Raw genomic sequence first — 22,473 nt, 5'->3', positions numbered from 1 at the left:
TATATATATTACAAATGGAAGGTTATCACAGAGGGAAAGTAGTAGCAGAAGTGAAGTTTGAAAAGAATATCCTGGAGAGGGTGGATCTGAAGTGAGGCTTAAAGGAAACCAGGGAAGCCAAGAGGTAGCTACGAGGAAGGAGAGAATGACAGACATGGGGACAGTCAGTTTAAAGACAAGGAGTTAGGAGTGTGAGAAGGATAGTGTCATTGGAACATCAAGTATGTGGCAAGGATCAAAGGGTAAGAAGACAATTAATAGCCATAGATAACATGTTAGATGATAGCATCACATTCAAAGGTTATGCTGTGTCTAATAAGAGATTAAATAAAGATGAACACAAAACTTTATCTTCAATTCAAATTAATAAGTCAATTCAATGGAGCTGTGACTAGATAATAATGTACTTGAAAAAATAGCTAGGTATATTAGTGAATGAATGGATCAAAAAAAATTAGATCATCACAGGTGTAAAAATATAGTGACTAGCAATTTCACCATGAATCAATAGTATAATATGACCACCAGAAAGATAAGATGGCAAAGTTTTTAGGAACGCACTGCTGACTGTACTGATAGCCTAGCCTTCCATTGTGTGGTAGAGTCTTTTCTTTTAAATACAGTGATATGACATAACTGCACCCCCTATTAAACTCGGCTCCGTTCGATTACTTTTCTCATGGGTATCTTTAAATATTGATGATGGCATCCATGTGGAATGTGTTAAATTTCTATGTGGAACCAGAAGAATAAGCTACTAGTCCATTTCAGAACCAAATGCATAATCTTCCAAAATCAATTTCTAATCATGCCATAATTTAAACAGAATAAAGACTAATGGTAACATTTGTTAAATGGATTCTGAGTAGTGAATTTTTTTCTGGTGTTATTTCTTTTATTGCTCATTGAAATGATGTTCCCTATCAATTCTAGCAACTCTTAAGGGTAATCAGTTAATGTTATCATTTAGTGCTCTCATAACAGAATTTTTTAACACCTGCTGTGAGTCCAGAAGAATTAATCAAGTAACCTTCATGATAAATGTGCTTGCCCTTGCCCTTCCACAGAGCCAGGCTCTTAACAGTTCCCAGGGAGCTCATTCGAAGTATAACATCTAGTAACTAACCATCAAGCATTTTTTAAGGTAAGTATATTGATCTCACAAACTCCTTTAGAATCACATAGGTGTGTGATTGGACTCCATATATATGATTCAGCAGGATTGAGAAAGGTTGAATCTCTATGGGGTATTATTGTAATTTTAAACAATTAATGGATTGTTTTTTTCATTGTAATGGATTTCACTATGGAAATTAGATAATAAATTTAAATTTAACTTGTTGAATCAAGATTTTCCTTGTATATTATATTATGTATATATGTATATGTATATTATGAAAATACAGACATGCTCAACAGTTACCTTCCATTCCAGGGCTAAAGGAAGATGTGTCTAGAAGGGGATAATTTGCTCATAGCAAGAACAAAAGTAGTAAATAGAATCCTGGCCTTGGAAATCTTTAAATCTTGCTTCAGAAACTTACTAGATTTGTCACTAATCTCACCTTATCTTCCCCTTAGTTCATCCAACTATAAAATGATAAAGTTGGACTCCATGGCATCTAAGTGTCTTCTGTTTCTAAATCTGATTTGCAGTGTCTTGTCTTGTAGTGATCCCAACATTCATGCAAATTTTATTTTTTTTAGGTTTAATGAGATCATGTGTTTTGTATTTACTTATGTTGTTTCTTCCTAAACAGTATAAGTTTTTTGAAAGTAGGGATTATTTCCATTGTTGTTGTATCTCAAGTGTCTGGCAAAGGACCTGACATACAGTAGGAGCTTAATAGATGCTTTTGGATTGATTTTTCAGATTATACTATAAAAGCAAGAAAAACATATTATGTGCTTGAAAAATATTGTTTGTTATTCTAATTTGGACTTGGATGTAAAATAGATCCCTGATGGGGTTGATATTGGATGAATTATAAACATTTTTATCATTTTTAGTTATTTGCATAATAGCAAGCAGATGTTTTGTGCAGAAACCTCACAAGAAATCTCTTTCTCAGTATGTCAAAAGATACTTGTTCACAGAAAATGTTATATGTGAAACCTCCTCTGGCCAATTTGGTTTACTCATTAAAACAGACACATCCTCAATCCATAAGTATCAATTTATTCCTTATAAAATATTTGTTGGGTACTTTAGAATATTCTTTCAGTGTTCTAAGAAAAACTTCTTTTTACATCTGCTTGAGATTTCTCCTTTCTCCATGAGATACTGATCACCAAAACTAGATAGTTTTTAATTGAATAATAAAAAAAATACTCTGTATAATCCAAGCAGTGAGTGCACATGAATGTTTTTTTTTTTATTTGATTGCTAATATTGCAACTGCCTGTACGTGTAAAGCTTTATTATTCCAATGAACTATATAATTGCAGCCATGTAAGGTCAGCAGTAGGTGAAATCCATTCAAGTTGTGCCCATTTGAGAGCATTTCTCTCCTCAGGCTATAGCTCAAATACTAATCCAAATTAAGAAGCTCCAGGGACTTTGATATTAAAGTTCTAGAAAAATAGCTCACAAATGTAGTGAAAGATGAGAAAGGACTATTCTGATTTCTGACAGAACTCTTGATAAAATTCCAGGAGAGTGGCTTCCCCTTGTGAAATATTAGATTTAAAAATTACCAAAAAATCCACTAATTATCTCTAACATATACTCAGTTACCAGAAACTTTTCTAAGAATTCAAGTTACAAATGAATGACTGATCTTCCTCTGTGGAAGGATCTTCCCTTCACAGAAGTGCCCTAAAATCATGAAATCATAGCTGAGATTTCCTATCCAATTTAACCCAATAAACATTTTAAAGTTAAATTAATTTAAAAATTTAAGTTATGCATGTACATTCATTTTTTACATATTTTAATTTAATTTAATTCTTTTAATTAGATTAGATTAGAATACACACATACATTCATTTTTTATATATTTCCATAAGATTCATGTTGGGAGAGAAAAATAAGAACAAAAGGAAAAAAATCAGGAGGAAAAAAAAAGGTGAAAATAGTGTACGTTGATTCACAATCAGTCTTGGTAATCCTCTCTCTCCATGTGGATGGCATTTTCCATCTAGAATTTCCAATAAACATTTATTACATTTATTAAGCACCTATTTTGCCCAAGCACAGTGCTAAGCTTGGAGATAAATTAATGAAAAAAGAGCGTCTCTGCCCTCAACGAGCTTAAAGTTTAAAGGGGGAGACAATACACAAAAGGGGGCAGGAAAATGGAGGGTGGATATCTGGTGCAAGGACTTCTTGTTAGGAGTTGAAATGAGGCAGATCAGAAAAAGCAAGAAACATTCAAAATATTGTTCCAAGGAAAACAGTATTAAAACCATTAGTCTTTTTTCTCTAAAAACAAAGATGCTTGGTGAGAAAACTCCAAATTACAGAGACTCTGCTTACTGCACATCATCGTCTTGTCAATTGTGAATAAAAAGTTCTTTTTAAGATCTAACTGCAGTGACTTTTGGGTATTTTGTTGACCTTTAATTGTAGTTCTTCACTTACACAGGCATGACTATGACTCAGATCTGGTTTTGGAAATTCTTATTGACCCTTTGTGGACTATTCTTCACACGGATTCAAAGTTCAAGTCTCTTGGTCGACAGCAGTGCGAAATTTGCTCTGGATCTCTATCAAACCATCCATTCATCTCATGAGGAGAACATTATATTTTCCCCACTTGGGGCAAAATTGATTTTGGGAATGGTACAGATGGGGGCCAAAGGAAAAGCCTATCACCAGATAAGAGAAGTTCTAAGACTCCAGGAAAATTCAATTGGTGAGATTTCCTTAGGGAGAATCATATTCCTTTTCCTCTGTGTTAGATCTGCCAACTCGAGTACCAGGTATCGAAAAAGAGTGACATGAAAGGTTACAGAACTCTCAAAAGACTTCCTTTTAGTGTCAATGTACAACAGCTGAAAGAGCCTCAGTTAGGAAACAAGGGACCTAGGTTTGGATCCTGACTGACACTCAAGAATCTGTTTGAACTTAGCAAATTACATCAGGCTTCAGTTTCTTAAATTTTTTTTTTTTTGCCGGGATAATTGTGATTAAGTGACTTGCTCAGGTTCATACAGCTAGTAAGTGTTAAGTGTTTGAGGCTGGATTTAAATTCAGGTCCTTCTGACTCCAGAGTGGGTGCTCTATCCACTCCATCATCTAGCTGCCCATAGTTTCTAATTTTTAAAGGGGTTAGACTCTGTTATTTAAGGTCCTTGAGAGAAGATTTTTTTAAAAGAAAGATCCAAGTTTTATATCTTATGATCCTCTGACTAGAAAAGTCAAAGATATAAAGATATGGATTTGTTCTGTACCTCTATCAAACCACCCATTTATCTCATGAGGAGAAATATATTTTCACTTGGTGCAAAATTGATTTGGAGAATGGTAGAGATTAGGGTATGTGGTGTATGTGTGTGTATGTGTTTTAAAGACAAAGGGAGAGAGACAGAGACAGAAACAGAGAGACAGACAGAAGAGAGAGACAGAGAGAGATATACACACACAGAGAGACAGAGAGACAGAGACAGGAACTGCCAAAAAAAGAGAGGGAAGGACGTACAGAACCAGATTGATGATAGGATCTGGTGGTAGAAGAGCCTCATTGAATTCACTCTACTCATTGGTTCCTTAGAAATTCTGAAGGGATTAGTCTAGTGTTCCTACAGATGAGGCCGTAAGTGTCAGATTCAAATGCAAGTCTACCTATTCCACCTTGACTGCATTTCCCATTTCCTCCTGCTGCAGAAAAGTCCTGTTTCCTAGAAAATCTAATAAATAGATTTTCATTTCTTAGAATGTGATTCATGTAATAACATCCCATTAAAGTCTTTATTAAATACAGGTCATTTATCTGCAAATTAAATTTAGTCTATAAAGCTGATTATGGAGACACACATACATGCACACACAATTCTGCTACATGGTGACACTGTCTTACTAACTTCTAAGAACTGTGATTTATCAAAGGGCTGCTGACTGTCACACATTCTTAAGGCCTAAGTACAAGACATAAATCCATTTGCTCAGACAAATGATTATGAACTGCATTTTTTTCCCTTTAAGAAAAGCTACTGAATTACAAAATGTCAGGAAATCATTTTCAAACTCTGCCAAATGCTTTTTGAGTCTTAATTAATTCTTTGGAACTATTCTGCTCCCCTACCCCTCACTCAGAAAGTCTTAAGGCTGATCTCTAGTTTCAAAGAGCTAGAAGGAAATTTGCCAGCTCCTGTGCTAGCTTGGTCATTCCAGTCCTTTAAATAGCCCAGAAGCAATCCCTGAAACTAGGAAATGGAAACTCAAGATACTATTAACTTCCTAATGGTAGAAAAATTGGGCAGGGAGCATTTGGCCCATATATTTTGAGAGTTTACTACTCAGCATCAAGCGAAATGAAATCTAAAATATATTTTGTTTTTCTAAAATGTTATATCAGTAAAATCTACACACAGCAATATTCTTGATTTTATACTCTAGAGAGGAGTGTGGCATCGTCACACAGCAAGTGGTAGAATTGGAATAATTGGCCAAAGATCATGCAATCTACTGAAAAAGAAAGCTGGTCAAGAAAACTGGAGTTAAACTCTGCCTCAGGCACTGATTTAGCAGTGTGATCCTAATGAAGACATAACTTTTCTCAGTTTCAATTTCCTTATCTGTAAAATGGGAATATCAGCTATATCATAGTTATTATAAGGATCAAATGTGATAATATCTGCAAAGGTCTTTATAAACCTTTAAATGCAACTTAAGTAGGAGTTGTTGTGGCTGTTTAGGCCTTTTTTCTGAATTCTTAATCAGTTTGCCCCTGATTACTTATTATCCTTCCAGTCTTTCTTCTGGGCCTTCTCTTCTCTCTAGTTATCTTGCTAAGTGATCTCAGATCTTGTACATTCAGTTCTCATCTCTATGCAGATGATTCTCAATTCTATTCATCCAGAGCTCACATCTCTTTTATCCTGCAATCTAGAATCTCCAATGACCTATTGGACATTTTGAACTAGATATCCTATAGACATTTTAAACTCAATAAATCCCATATTTCCCCCATTTCCCAAATTCTCTTCCAACCTTCCTTATTACCATCAAAGATACCAACATCCTTCTGGTCACCTAGCCTTGCAATCTAAGTCTCATCTTCCATTCTTCATCCTCATTCATCTTCCTGTGTCCAATCGGTTGCCAAGTCTTGCTGTTATTACCTTTGCAATATCTCTTCTAAACAACTTCTCTCCTCTTGCTTTGCTACCATCTTGGTATCATTACTTAGTGCAAAGAGTATTCCAATAACCTGCTGGTTAGCTTAGCTCAGACCTCTCTTCATTCCTCTTCCTCCTCCATTGAGCTGTCAAAGTGAATTTTATAAAGCACAGGTATTTTGATTATATTGCCAATCTCTAATGAAATAAATTCCAATGCCTCACTATTGTCTCTAGGATCAAATATAAAATCTGATTTTGACTTTTGAAGTCCTTTATAACCTAATTCATGTACTCCTGTTATTATTGTTCAGTCATTTTCAGTCATGTCCCACTATTTGTGATCTCATGTAGCTTTTCCAGGCAGAGATACTAGAATGATTTGCCACTTCCTTATCCAATTCATTTTACAGATGAGGAAACTGAGGCAAATTGGGCTAAATTACTTACCCAAGGTCACATAGATAGGAAGTTTCTGAAACCAGAATTGAATTCAGGAAGATGATTCTTCTTGACTCTTGGCCTGGTGTTATATCCACTGCACCATCTAGCTGCCATCATGTACCCTACAATCTAGTTAAATTTTTTTTTTTTAATCATTCCTCATGCAAGAGATTTCATCTCCCAAACATGTTCATTTTCAGTGGTTTTCCACCAGTTTGGAATTCTTTCTCATTTCACCTATAACTCCTAGTTTCCCTAGCTTCTTTCAAGTTTCAAATAAAATACCAGCTACTACAAGAAATCTCTTGTGATCCTCTCCTGCATGGTCCCTCACTTGCTAGTGTCTTCCCTCTGAGATTGTAATGCTCTTCAGTGGACTTTCAACTCTCCCCTACTGAATTTCTCCGAGATTGTTTTATTGTTTATTAAATGGGAATAGCAGCATTAATGCTATCTACTTCTCAAGGTTGTTGTACAGAAAGCACTTTGTAAATGGTTAAATAAATGTGCATTATTCTTAGCCACTAGGTCTCTTAATTCCCAGTCCACTTCCTTCAGCTGGTTTGTACATGACATCAACGAAGTTCTTCACTATCCTGGGTACCTTCTTCTGAGTGGTTTCGATCTTAAGAATGTTCTTCCTAAATTGAGCAAAATATTTCTGATGTTGTCTAACCAGATTATAGCTCATTTTAGATTCTATTTAATCCTGGACACCATCCCTCTCTTAATGAAATCACAGATTGCATTAGCTTTCAGTCCTACCACGCCTGAGCTTTATTGAACTTTCAAGTCTACCTCAATTCTCAAAATTTTATTCAGATGAAGTGTTCTTTACCTATGCTTCATTTATCTTATATTATAAAGTTGATTTTTTGAACCCAGTTATAATAGTTCACATTTATTTCTAGTAAATTTCATCTTTATTCAGATTAATAATCTAATTTGTCAAGGATTGGTTTAATCTTGATTCTAAATCCATATTTGAAAGCCAGCTCTGAAAAGAATGATGTAGGCAAGTTTTCTCTTGTAGTGAAGATTAGAGCTGCCATCCTATAATTCCCAGAAAATTAGCAAGGGCAGTGACTCAGAGGGAAAAAAGTCTCTCAATAAGTCTCAAAAGTCAGGTATAAAAAAGGATCCTTTTGGATTACTTGTAAAAAAAAACCCAATATTTGCCTAAATATTTTGTTATTATATCAGTAATTTATGGATATAATTCTCCCCTTATACCAAATAAAATTTTCATTTTTATATAGAAAAAGAATTAAACAAAATCAATGATAGATTATCTGGCAACAGGGTATATACAATCTTTACCTATAATTTCCCACCCACCTCTCTACCAATGTCAGAGTAGTCCTTTCTTCTTTCTTTTTTTTTTAGGCTTTAGATAAGTTTTCACAATTATTATGTGTTGGCTTTTTAATTGTTACACAATTGCAATCTTTGTGTATATAATTTCCCCATTTTTTTTTGCTATACAACATTTTATCTAAGCTTTTCCATCTTTGTCTGAATTACTCATAGCTATCAATGTTTATTTTGCAATGTTCCATCACATTCATATAACACAATATTCTCAGCCATTCCTCAATTGATGGGCTCACACTTTATGACTTTGATCTTGAAGAGTATTAATTGGTCTAACACTTTGTGGATGATCATAAATTCATGTTATGCATAAATGATGCCTTAACGACTAATTCTTAATCCCTTTGGGAGCAAAATTGGCTTATGAATACACTGTTTTCCTTTGGACTGCTGTAAATAATTACCAACACATTGCATTGTAAAACTAAAGAAGTGCTTTGCAAGGTCAATGCTCTTCCTTCCCTTTCTGGAGAGGAGGAATTGGAAGAACCAAGTGAATATACTTGACTCCCGTGTCAAAGGTGGAATTTTAATCCAGTTCTTTCTGACTGCAAGTCCAGCACTTATCTTCTCTACCATACTCTTTTGCTACATATTGAACTTATTTCGGTAAAACTTGAAACCACGCACACTTTCTTTCCCCCTCAACATAAATTGTTTTCTGCAAAAACTCATTTTCTGCAGCAAGGAAACATTTAAAATATTTATGGTAACTTAAAATGCAGTGTTAGTTATACCTAAGGGTCTAAGGAATTATGGTATATATATCAGAATGCTTAGATGGCTGCGCTGAAAAGCTGTTGTTTTTATGTTGTTCAAGATGTCAGTATATGTTACAATTATTTTTTAGGGGAAGAATTTTCGGCTCTGAAGTCATTCCTCTCTGCCATACCCCCCAAAAGGCAAGAATTTACATTTAATCTTGCCAATGCCCTCTACCTTCAGGAAGGATTCCTGGTGAAAGAAGAGTATCTCCATAGCAACGAGGCTTTTTTTCAGAGTGCTGTAAAACTGGTGAATTTCCAAGATGCAAAGTCCTGTGCAGAGGAAATCAGTACCTGGGTGGAAAACAAAACAGATGGTAAAGCTGTCCATTTTCCCAAAATCCTTATTTGGTATTCATATTTGTGGTTCTATATGCCTTCAAGCTGGGAATGACTGGTTTTTGTGTGTTTTTTTTTAACTAATACCCTGAGCAGAAACATAGGCACAAAGGAATTAAGAAGTGAGAAACTCTACTTTCTTTCACTCTTATTGTTACTTGGACCTAAAATGGAGAGGAATTGAGAACAGCTTTAGAAGACTAATGTTCTTGACTTGAATGACATCGATTTTTTATGGTTCACCAGATAACGGTGAACAGCAATTTTTGCGCGAGCCTCAGCTTCGTGGAGTCACTCGTTTATTTTTGTCAAAGAGAAGGCAGCTGATGATGTACTCACTCTATTAGTGACAAGTGCTTTATTTCCCACATTTACTGTAAATCATTAATACCCCTTGGTTAAATGTGTCAATGCTTAGGAGCATATCCTAACATGCCTCTCAAGAAACTTCATCTTTCCTCCAAGTAAATGAAAGAAGACATGGTTTGGGGCTTCCCCAAATCTTTATTGAGGGATAAGTCTTTTATCTTTTTGTCATAGCCTTCACAAGAAGTCTTAGTTCAAATTTATACAATAATCTAATGTTTGCAAAGCTTTTTCCATAACAAATTTTGACAACACTATGGTGTAGTTATTGTCATCCTCATTGCATAGATGAGGAATGGTGTTAAGTGTCTTGGCCAGGTTTATACAGCTAGGATCTGAGGAAAGATTCCATCTTAAGTCTTTCTGCTTTCAAGCCTAATGCTTTATCCACCATGCTGCTGCTTCTCCAACTGGCCATCAAATGGAAGAGTGGACACTTCCTAGCACCTTTGATTTAGAACACAAAGGAAGTCATTATGTTTATGAGCAAACACATCTTACTGCCTACATTTAGAGTCAAAAGATAGCCATTGTGATAGAGTTTGGTAAAATTTTTTTCTAAATGTAGTTTTCCTCCAAATTATTTTTCCAGAAATGTTCCTCACAATGAAAAAGTGCCATATTTGGAGGCAGAAGAGCTAGGCTTTCATTCTTTGCCTGCCATTTACTACCAGGGTCATTTTTTGACATCTCTGTCTGTCTCTGTCTTTGTCTCTGTGTCTCTCTTTCCTCTCTCTTTCTTCCCCCCTCTTTTTCTCCTCTCTCTTCCCACTTCTCCCACCTCTGTCTTTCTCTGTCTTTCTGCACCCTCTCCTCCCCTCTGTCTCTCTGTTTCTATCTCTCTATGTCCCTGTGTCTCTGTCTCTCTCTCCTCTTTCTATGTCTGTCTCTTTCTTCCTTTCTGTCTCTCTTTCTATGTCTCCCCTTTCTCTATTTAGCTCTCTTTGTGTCTCTCTTTCTCCTTTACAAAATAAAATGACGAGGTTCAACCAGATAATCATTAAGGGACTTAATGTCCCTTAAATCATTAAAGCTTTACTATTAGGGAAAAAAGCCCAAGTAATTCAGTTAATGATAAAATAGTAGGATTTTCATTGGATTTGTTTAAGGAAAGTCCACAAATTTTAATTTGGGATACCTAAATGAGCATAGTGGGCAGAGAAAAGCCAAGAAAGGAACAATGTGAGAGTAGCATTGAGTTGAAGCATCTGATGCTTCCACACTAGGAGTTTCGATATCTCTATCACTGTAGGCTAGATAGTGCTTCAAAGAGAAACAGAAAAAATGAAGTGAAGGGATAGAACTGTAATGGGCTGAAGCTCGAGTTGATGCACTGAGATCCCAAGCACGCAAGGCTAAATAGGAATTGGACCATACTCTATTAATATATGCTTGGAGAAAGAATGGCCCCCGCCCATTCTTTGTGCAAGTCCTGATGTGTTGTATAGGAAATGATGTAGGGACGATTTTGGCCGGTGGAGGCAGAGGGGAAAGAAGAGAGGCAGAGAGAATAAGCAGGTGTATATTCTTCTGGCTTCCTGGTAAAGAGTACCAAAAACAACATCCTTCATTAGAAACAAGGAACACCCCCCTCTCCCTGCCATCCCCCATCCAGCTTCAGTTCCATTACATAGAACCAAGAATATCATCAAAGATCCTTGGACTTGATTGACCACTGGCCACAGAAAGGGTATAGAATCCACTAGTCCAGGTAGTTTAGAGGGAGAGAGATGTAGACCTTCTTAAAGTCTTACTTATTTTCCTTCCCTCTGATATCACAAATATGGTGAGCAAGGTACCAGTTATCCAGGAAAATGGAAGTTTCTTGTTTCCAAGATTCCAGATTCAGATTCTAGACATAGATACTGCAGAAAAGGAGCATGGCAGGAAATGAGGTATCAAGAAGGGTGGGGTATGCATACAATTCCTTGCCAGAGAAGCTAGTTTTTGTATGAGGACTACAATAATTTTTGTAGTACTTTATAACTATAATCTATAAACCAGTAGAAGTCTTCATTTTATCGGGGAGGAATCTGAGTTTCAGATAATTGAAAGGATTTGCTTAAGATCACTCAGGGAATGGCAACAAAAGTGGGGTTTAAAGTTATTTCTTTTGATTCCAAACTGTTATCATGGCAGTACTCTGTTCCTCTACAAGCTTGAGTCATTTGGGAATATGATGGTGCTCCTTTCTTCTGTCTGTGGGACCCAATTCCTCAATCTCTAATAAGAAAATAGAATTCCCTAAAACAGTTCTATAGATTGTGAACCAATGGAAATGTATGAGATTGGGGTGATGTGGGATAGAAGTTGCTGCTGGGATATCTGGCACCAGGGTGCAAGGAAGGGCTGGATTAGCAGAGGTTTTGTTTTGCTTTTTAAAACCTCTTACTTCTAAATTTGAATCATATAATTGACAACGTCTCAGAGTGGGAGGGGACCACAGAAGCCATTTATTCTAACAAACAGGAGAACAAGAAGTCTCCCTTATATCAGAACTTGCTAGTGCTATCCAAACTTTCCTTTATATCTCTGTTAGAGGGGAACCCATTATCTTCTGGGACAGCTTGTTCCATTTGGAGATAGCTTTGTTACTAATTGGTTTTTCTGACGTAAAATCTAAATTTGTATTTGCAATCTTCACCCATTATGTCTATTCCTAACCTCTGGCACCAAGCAGACAAACCTAATCCTTCTTCTATATAAAAAGCCCAGTGGGGACTGGAAAAACAAAGCATTTCAGCAACCTCCATGCAGCCTTTCCCTGCCCTCAAACTGGAATGCTATTTTAAACTTCAATACCTCTTACCCATAATGAGAGATACAGCTAGACTGGCTCTGCAGTCAATGATTAAGAATTGAGGATTGATTGGCCACTTATACTGTACCATTCACCCATTAGAAGTCCTTGATTTAAAGACTGACTCATCCTACCCCTGATGCATATGACAGCTACATTTCAGTATTATAAAACCATTTAATCAGAAAGATGTTTACAAATTTATACAGAACGAAAGGGGAAAAGTTGTTCTGTACTTCCTTCTCCCCTCCCCTTCCCTAAAATACAAAAACTTATTAATAGTTATTTTGCCAGTTTTTATATCTGGGTAGACGGTAGATATTTCAATTCTAAGTAATTTCCCGAATACCCACCCCATTTCTCTCTCTCTCTCTCTTTCTCTCTCTCTCTCTCTCTCTCTCTCTCTCTCTCTCTCTCACTTTTTTCTCTCTTTTCCAAAGGAAAAATAAAAAACATGTTTTCAACTGAAGACTTTGGTCCTTTAACAAGACTTGTGCTGGTGAATGCCATTTATTTCAAGGGAACCTGGAAACAAAAATTCAGAGAAGAAGAAACACAGCCAATGGATTTTACCGTTAAAGATGGCTCTGTAGTCAAAGTACCAATGATGAAGATGCAACTGAGGACCAAGTTAGGTAATTTTGAGATTTACTGCATGAGGCAAGGAACCCTCTGATCATTACAGGAACAGGGACAGGAGTCGACCATTTACATCTAGGTAGGGGGTTACATATAAGGACTATGCATGAAATCCTAAATATAAAAAAATAGTAGCAACTTATCACCTTGAGTACATTTATTTAGCAAAGTCCATTGGAAGACATTTACCTCCCTGCTTCCCACCCACCTACTTCATACACATTAAATAGCAGAGACATATCAGACTTGTTACTTTTCCTTGTACATGATACTTCATCTCCTACCTTTGTGTCTTTGTATTGGTTGTTGCCCATACTAGACATGCTCCCCATCTTCACCTCAAACCACTGACATCCCTGTATTCTTTCAAGCCTTAACTCAGATGATACCATCTATAAGAAGTCTTCCCACGTCCCCCTAATTACACCAGTCTTCCCATCTGAGATTACTTTTCTTCCATTCTTTACTATCATGTAGATATCTATGCATTATCTCCTCCATTTGAACATAAGCTACCAAGCATTTAGCCCAGTGCCTATGTATATGGAATATAATTAACACTCAATAAATGCTGTTTTATTTTTCATTGATTGATCTATCTTCTCCTTTTTTGATTCTAGGTTACTTCACTCATTCACAAATGAAGTACCAGGTGGTGGAATTGCCTTATGAAGGGGATGAATTTAGTTTAATTCTCCTGCTTCCAGCAGAAGGCATAGACATTGAGGAAGTAGAAAAAACAATCTCTGTGGATCAAATGCAAAGCTGGCTTAGAGAAATGCAGGAAGAACATGTGGAAATAAGCCTTCCTAGGTTTGTAATAATATTTTGTTTTCATTCTAGTCTCTTTTTTCCTTTTGTCTTACTCCATCTACTTCCTTTTCCTTATCAAGGATTCAGAATAGTAGGCTGAAAGATGATAAAAGTTTGAAGAAGACTAATGACAGTGAAAAGAAAAACAAATACTTTCTGAGGTGGCATTCTATCTGTTGGCACAAATATGGAACTGACTTAATTTGGAATACATCCATTCTAAGGGGAACTGGATTCAAGAGCTCAGTTTTCTGTGGAAAGGATGAAGAAATGTAAAACTAGACTAATACGATTAAGTGGAATTATTATAATCATTTTATGCCATACTTAGGTTTCTCTCAGTTTATTCTCCTAGTAGAGCTTAAGCCACCCTTATCTTTCTCCCCCAAAAAAGAAACTACAGCTCTTAAACACTAAATCTAACATGTACAGCTATAATAAAAGTAGGGCATTTCCCTGTGGCAAGAATGGTGGGAGGGAGTGGATAAAAGGAGAAATATAAAGGATCTCCTCAATAGGATTTCTTTAAATGGAATTAAAATAATATATTCCTAGCTATTAACAATTCTGAATGAACTTATAATTTGTAATTGAGACCGTTTATCCATTTATTTGTTGTTTTAGTGTTGCTGCTGCTGTTATTGTTTTTACATAGACTGGAAGGCAGCACAACATAGTGCCTAAGCTTGGGGTCAGGAATCAAATCCTACCTCCAACACTCAGATCTATGTGATCTGAAAATTACTTAATCTCTATCTATTTCAGGGAACTTCCTTGGACATATATGTTAACAATCTTTATGATCTTATCTAATTTTAAAACTATGATAGTAGAATACTATTAAGTCAGAGATGCCTATATACAGTGTTGGTGAAGGGAGTTCCTATCCTTGTCTCAGTGCTCATTAAATTCCACATTTATTCACTGTGGATTTGCGTTCATCGTAACGGATATTTTGGGACTGGTTTCCAACTTATGGCAAGTACAAGTTCTTTCTATTTTATATTTTTTATGTAAAATAGGATCATAGGAATAGCTTCAAAGGGATAGAAGGGGTTTTAAGAGATCATCTTGTCTTTTCTCTACATAAAACATTTCTATAATAAACATTGCATATATTTATGATTTCAGTATTAAAGATATCCTAACATATTCCTAGAACCAAGTCTAGCATTTTTTATGTATTCTTTTTGTCACCTTTGAATTCTCATTCTCTGAACCTAGATTTAAAGGATCTGGAAGGGACTTTAAAGGCCACCTAGTTCACCTGTTTCCCCTGTCCCATTATATATCTGAATAACTGAGGACCATAGTGACTAAGTGCTACCCAACATCATATAATTAATAAATGGCAAAGCAGGAATTTGAATGGAGGTGCTTCACTTCCAAATCCAGTGCTCTCTCTATTGTACCATGTTGCCTCTTTTTTTATCTCATCCTAATCAAGACTTAGCAAGAAGCAAATTGGAATATCACTTATCTGTTAGTAAATTTCTTTCTCTGGGAAGAAAAAAATGGAACTTTATGTTCAGAATTCACAATGTGGTTATTAATTAAACATTTGAGAAGCAGAATGGTGCATTGGAAAGCACACTGGACTTGAATTAAGGAAGATCTGGGTTTAAATTTACCCCAGTTACTTATTACTGCATAATCCTAGACAATTCTTTTCACTTCTATGACATTTTCCTTTTCTTCAAAATGGAAACAATAATAACATCTACTGCTCTGCTTTATCAAAAACACTAAATGAGATAACAGTATTTGTAAGTCTTTGTAAACCTTCAAGTGTTGTATAAATATCTGTTATTATAACTGCAATAGAAAAGTCAAAGAGCATAATCTAGATGACCTAAAGGCCATTTTATAGATGAGAAAGTGATGAGTCAAACAAAGTGACTGGACCCAAGATCACACAGGTGATTACTGATAGAGATTTGGTTGAATAGAGATGTGATTCCTTGGGATCTTTGTAATATCTCATATTCATCAAGTGATCTTTTCCATCCCCTTCAAACAGGAGTCCCCAATTTTTTGAAATAAAACTCTGAAATTGTTTACTTTTCATGGGTAATATGAAGCAGATTTTGGTTATTTGGCTATTGGTAAAAACTCAATCAATAGTTTTACAGGAATGAACAGTAAGTTTTCAACACAACCAAAATCTGGGCATGGTTTCAACATGGAAATATGTCTTCTAGTTCTAAGGAGTTATTTATGCCAGCTTTCCTCTATTTTCACATAGGAACATCCAGATTTATAAAAGGCAAGAATAGCCATGTGAAAATGGAATTGTCTTTTCAGTCTAATTCAACTAGATTCACCTTTAGATTATAGTCATCAAAATCAGAGCCATTGCTATGGCAAAATCATAAAGTATTCTTTCTTCATTTAAATAGAAGGAAACACAATCATTTATAGAAAAATAAGTTCACAGAGAGAATTTCTAAAGAATATTTTAAAAAATGTATAGATGCCTTTCATTTTGAATTCACCATTGTTTCTGGGCAACAGTAATAATATATTAATGTATTGTCTTCCAAAAATTCCTTTAATATTAACTATTTCCAATTTTTGTCATCTTTGCCAATTTAATGAGTATGAGAGTGAAACCCTGGAAGTTCTAATATTTATAGCCCTTATTATTAATGATTTGGGACATGATGTTATATGCCATTGATAGTTTCCCATTTTTCCCTTGAAAACTTTTCACATTATATGATGATTTAGCTGTTGAAGAATGCCTCAGATGTTAAGTATTTTTTGAAGTTTCCTATATGTTGTAAATATCACAGAATTATTTGTGTTATTTTATTTAAAAAATTGTCCACTTTCAACAGTTTTTTTTTATTCCACCTGCATGAATTTTTTAAATACAAAAGATTTTTGCATAATCCAAATGTTCTATTTTGTCATATATGTGTGTGTATATCTATGAATACAGAGATATGGGAGAGAATGAAGAGAAAGAGGAGAGAAAGAGAGAGCTAGAAGTGGGAGAATAAAAGGACAACACAGAGTCAGTAAAAAGCAGATAATGATAACAACGAAAACAATGTGATGGTAGAATAGAAAGCCAGTACTTGAAGCAGAAATGGAGAGCATGTCTTTGAATGAATGATGTAACAGTTCTAGGCAAGGACTTACCATTCATTGAGTCACTTTCATGCAGAAAATTATTTCCTGAGTGTTAGGCAGGGAGCATGAAGGTGGCTCTATCACTTTATGAACACTTCTATCTTTTGTTTAAGAATTTTTCCCTTAGCCACATATCTGAAAAGTACCTCCTTCCATTTTCTTCCAATTTATTTAAGTATCTGTGTGTGTGTTTGTGTGTGTGTGTGTGTGTGTGTGTGTGTGTGTGTGTTATTTACCAGTGAGAGAAAAAAGCACCAGTGAGAGAGAGAGAAAGAAGGCAGTTGAGTTATGATGCTTAAGTCTGGACAATTAAGGGAAATGTTCATACATTGTGTATGAACACATTGTATAGATATTGCTGTTTAAAAATTAATGTGATTATATGGTAAAGGTTTCAGGTCTAAACTTATTTTTCACCAAATTGCTTTCTAATTATTCTGTACTCCTTGTCAAATAATTATTTCTTCAATAATTTTAATTCTTGCATATCAATTGATTCTGAATTTTCTTTAATTAATCTATTTCACTATTAATTAGTATCTTAAAAATCAGAATGGTGTTGGGAATAGAGGGAACCTCCAATTAGGAAGACCTAAGTTCAAAGTCCACTTTGGACACATGCTGGACCTGTGACTCTATAGTTTCTTTAACTTCTTCATGACTAGACAACTCTCCAAGAACATTCAAATATAGAGTAGTTATTTATCTTCATTGACAGAGGGAATTTGTTCATTGAGAGTTCTTTATATCAATGAAATCAGATGATTACCCCTTTATAATGGAATATAAATTATGGCAATAACAGGCACCCTTTGTTCTTATAGTTTTCATGATTTCCCATGATTTTTTTTTCTGGTAATATGATTGGAGTTAAGTGATTAGCTAAAGGTCACACAAGCCAGTATGTGTCTGGGGATAGATTTGAACTCAGGTCTTCTTGATGTTTGGCACTCTATTTGCTGTGCTACCTAGATGTTCCCATTTCCCAGAAATTCTAGACTTGATATTTTCCCGGAATTGTGTAAGTCTTTTTTTTCCCCTAGTTTTATAAACTATACCATTGCATGTTCCTTTAGTATAACACTAAAGATATAAATTACTTTTTGATAGTATCATTTGTTTTAATATATTGATAAGATCCAGCCATGATTACTAAATGTCTTTCCAATTTTTAAATATTTTCATAAGGAATTATTATATTTTCAAATTTATGTCTTTTATATATCTTTATATATTGATATATGCCTGTTTTTATTTTTATATTGTATCTAATACTCAAGAACATCTATTCCCACAAACCTGTCTGTGAACAACTTAATTTTATAAGTTTAAATAAAAAAGTACAAAGTGGAGGGCATGTTCACACCATAAGAAGACTTTTTTAGTGTTTTACTTGTCAGGTTTATTTTAAATATTGAATGATCAATGTAAGACATTATCCTATATAACTCTATAGTAAGTAATAGTCTAACAACATCAACAGGCATTTCTACTATATGCTAAGCTGTGGCTAAGTTCTGGGAGTACAAGGACAAACAAATAGGAAAAAAAAACAGTTCTTGCCATTAAGGAGCTTATATTCTAACAAGAGAGGACGATACTTAAAAGTGAAGTGAAGAAGAGTGGAAGGGAGAATATACTGGAACAGCAATGTGGAAGAAGGGTTCTATAGAGAGTCAGAAGTAGGGCAGCATGAGTTTAGTCAAATTCACAGAATGATGATTCTAAAAAAGTATTTAACCTATGAGAGAAGGAAGCCATAAGCAGGAGAAAAAGAGATAGTTGGGCTATGATGGTTGAGTCTGGGGAATTAAGGAGAATGTTCATAAATGTACATATTATTTGTGAATACATTATGTGAAAAATCTTCCAAAATGTATAGTTAGCAATAACTCACACCCTTTTAGTTTGGCAAGATGATTTCATATTGCTAGACCATTTAAATGAATTAAAAATGGGTAGTTAGGTTGAACCGATCTCAAAGCTTTTCAGGTTTCTTAAGGTCAATGAACATGTTTCTTTATCTGTAAAATGGGGATAATAATAGTACCTCAGAACTAGAGTGAGAATACATTGAGATAAATTAGTAGGTTTTACAAAACTTAAAATACTTAATAAATGAGACTTTTTATCAATATTATTAATAATATCATTATTATATAAGATTTTTTCAGGTAATATAAAATCCTGATATTTGAGGCATTTTCTCTGTGATAGGAAAATTAGGTTAAAGAAAAATTTAATGATTTGTCCAAAGTCATATATATAATTAGTGGATCAACACTAGGTCTAGATCAAGGAAAATGTAAACTCCTGAAAAGAAGGCACCACTTTGAACTTTGAATATCTTCATATTCTCAGCACCAGGAGCAGATACATGAGACCTACTTAATGAATGCTTACTGATCCATTGATGGATGGTGTTGCTACTCATTGTTAGCAATTATCCAGATCCACCAACATTTAGTTATTCCATGTGTAATTTGTGTTAGTGCTTGGCCACATGGTATGGCGGATAGATAATTGCTTCAAAGTCAAGATGACTTTTGTAATCTTACCTGTCAAATATATTGACTATGAGACCCTGACCAAGTAAGTCACTTAGCTTTTCAATTCCTAGGCAATTCTTTAGGGCCACAGCAGCTACTGATCTGTTTTGGAAGAGGGAACTTCCTCAGCTGGGAGGACTCTATGCCAATGAAGGCATAGGTTTTTAAAAAATAAGCCACACGAGTGCCCACTTTACAGAATCCTTGAGAGGGTCTGATGAGATGCTTCTTGAAAATCTCTTTGGTGAACTTAAAGTGCCATCTATAGCATTTATCCGTACTCCAACTAGACTGGAAACTTCTTCCTATCAAGCATCAGAACTTGTAATTTCTTTTTCCTCCCTCCCTTCTTTCCTTCCTTCCTTCCTTCCTTCCTTCCTTCCTCCCTTCCTCCTCCTTTGCTTCCTCCTCTTCCACCTCTTTCTCTCACTATCTATCATTTTCTCTGTCTTGTTGTCTCTGTCTCTCTATCTCTGTTTCTCTCTGTCTCTTTGTATGTCTCTCTCTCTCTCTCTCTCTCTCTCTCTCCCCCTTTCTCTCTTTTTCTCCTTCTCTCTGTGTCTTTCTCTGTCTCTTTCTTTCTGTCTGTTTCTCTCTGTCTCTGTGCCTCTGTCTCCTTTCCTTCCTTCCTTCCTTCCTTCCTTCCTTCCTTCTTTCTTTCTTTCTTTCTTTCTTTCTTTCTTTCTTTCTTTCTTTCTTTCTTTCTTTCTTTCTTTCTTTCTTTTGCTTTCTTTCTTTCTTTCTTTCTTTCTTTCTTTCTTTCTTTTCTTTCTTTCTTTCTTTCTTTCTTTCTTTCTTTCTTTCCTTCCTTCCTTCCTTCCTTCCTTCCTTCCTTCCTTCTTTCTTTTTTCTTTCTTTCTTTCTTTCTTTCTTTCTTTCTTTCTTTCTTTCTTTCTTTCTTTCTTTCTTTCTTTCTTTCTTTCTTTCTTTCTTTCTTTCATGATTTTGCTAGTATGGAGAGCTCCTTGTGGGTAACTTCTTTTGAAAATTATAGTCAGAGATAAATGGGAGGTTTTTGACTTGCCCAAGCTCGCACAACCATTGTATGTGGGATTTGGACCCAGGCCTTCTTGACTCCCAGGAAAACTCAATCTACACCACCATGTTGCATCTCAAAAGTGCATCAAATAAATATTCTTACTCTCATTGTACATGTGGGGAAATTGAGGTCCAGCAAAGTTAAATAATTTGCTTGGCATGATAGAATCAGCCAACAAGTGTCAAAAGCCAGTTTTGAATGATGCTCTTTTGTTTTTCATGAACAGCACGGTAGCTATCACAGATCAATTGCCATCCAGGAAAAGTTTCCTAACATGAGGTAGTGTACATCCAGTGAGTACTTCATAAATGCTTTTTGCTTGTAGACTGGGCCAATCTAGACCTTTCATGTCTGTTTTCAAGCCTATATAACATAGGTCTGAGAATAGTCATTGAAGGTCTCTTCTCTAGGCAAAATTAAAGAATAGGACATTTGGTATCTTTTGACACTCAGTCTAGGAGACATTTCTAATTGAAGAAGATTCTCGAACCCTCAAATTTAGAAATGAGATAAAAGACCTCAGTTCAAATCACCCATTGGTGCAGATGATGAAAATGAGATTCAGAATCTGGTGCAAGATAATAGAGGCAACTAAGTGATAAAGCAGATAGAATTCTCAACTTGGAGCCAGGAAAACCTAGACAATTCCTAGTTGTGTTGCCCTGGTCAAGTCACTTAATGTCTGTTACCATCAGTTTTCTCATCTGTCAAGTGAGAAGACTGGACTCAGTGACTTCTAAATTTCCTCCCAACTCTAAAACTATGATCTATGATCATATGGCAAGTGGTAAGTGACCAACACGGTCATCGAACTCAGGTCATCTCATTCCAAACTCAGATGTCCTTCCACTTCAGTGTTGCTTCTTGAAGATATACAAAATCCATCCATGGTGTGGTACACTGAATATCTCTCTTATCAAGTAGCACAGTGGATAAATTGCTACACTTAGAGTTAAGAAGATCTGAGTGCAAATGAAGCCTCAGTCATCAGCTGTTTAAGTTTGAGCAAGTCATTATATCTCTGCCTGCCTCAGTTTCCTCATCTGTAAAATAGGAATGAGAATATCCTTGTTTGGCTATTGTAAGGATAAAATGATATGTTATTTGCAAAGTGCTTTGCAAAATTTATGCTTATGATAATGTAGTGATCTTTAAAATAGAGCACGGCACAAAACAGCTTGTTCAAGTATTCTCTTCATGATTAATTTAACAAAAAAAATTCCACTGGGAATATTTTCCCAACTGTTTCTGAGAAATTAATAAAAAACTAGAAGATTTAACTTATATGGGGTCTGGGAAAGAGGACAAAACTTGATTAAATATAAAATATGATGACTGCAAAGAAGTATTTCATTTCACAGTCAATTATAGTTAAAAATAATCTGTTAAGAATCATGGAGAATGTTTCAAGCAATTCTTTTTTCCCCCTACAGGTTTCAATTAGAACAAAAATTAGATTTCAAGGAAGTTTTCAGAGCTCTGAATATAACGGAGATATTTAGTGGTGGCTGTGACCTTTCAGGAATAGCAGGTAGTATGATGGATGATTGTGATATTATTTCAGATATTTTAAAGTATGTTTTTAGGTTGTATTTTCCCCTTAGTTATGCCCCTTAACTACTTGATTTTCAAACTTAAAACAATACACCCCATAAAACATAAGCATGGACCACATAAATGTCACTTCTGTACATTCTAACTGCCAACAAGCTCTCAGTATGCTTTCTGCTTAAATGGTTACCTTTGTGGAGCTCAGAAAACATTTTGGAACTGTTAGTTAAGCCTGGTAACTGCAATTTTTAGTGTATTTATGGAGCTAAAATGGAACTATGAGTCCTTATTTCAGACATTTTCATTTCTAGATCTCTAAAATGGGAATAATAATTCCATAACCCTTCTCTAAGGAAAGCTAATAAAAACTCTCAT

At 35.2% G+C, this 22,473-nt stretch overlaps 1 protein-coding gene across 1 annotated transcript in view; it reads left to right on the top strand.

The window, feature by feature from the left end:
* The first annotated feature begins 1,039 nt into the window (after positions 1–1,039).
* SERPINI2 (serpin family I member 2) overlaps positions 1,040–22,473 on the top strand; it is a 41,508-nt gene continuing 20,074 nt past the window's right edge. Inside the window, exons 1-6 of the mRNA XM_003766180.2 lie at positions 1,040–1,144; positions 3,588–3,857; positions 8,951–9,181; positions 12,810–13,004; positions 13,629–13,821; positions 21,981–22,078. Of these exons, the coding sequence (XP_003766228.1) occupies positions 3,590–3,857; positions 8,951–9,181; positions 12,810–13,004; positions 13,629–13,821; positions 21,981–22,078 (985 nt within the window). The 5' untranslated portion in view covers positions 1,040–1,144; positions 3,588–3,589. The remainder of the gene's footprint in view (positions 1,145–3,587; positions 3,858–8,950; positions 9,182–12,809; positions 13,005–13,628; positions 13,822–21,980; positions 22,079–22,473) is intronic.

Source organism: Sarcophilus harrisii, chromosome 3 (assembly GCF_902635505.1).
Source record: "Sarcophilus harrisii chromosome 3, mSarHar1.11, whole genome shotgun sequence".
Classification (NCBI taxonomy): domain Eukaryota; kingdom Metazoa; phylum Chordata; class Mammalia; order Dasyuromorphia; family Dasyuridae; genus Sarcophilus; species Sarcophilus harrisii.
The sequence above is the reverse complement of the archived record's forward strand: the minus strand, read 5'-3'. Positions and strand labels throughout refer to the sequence as shown.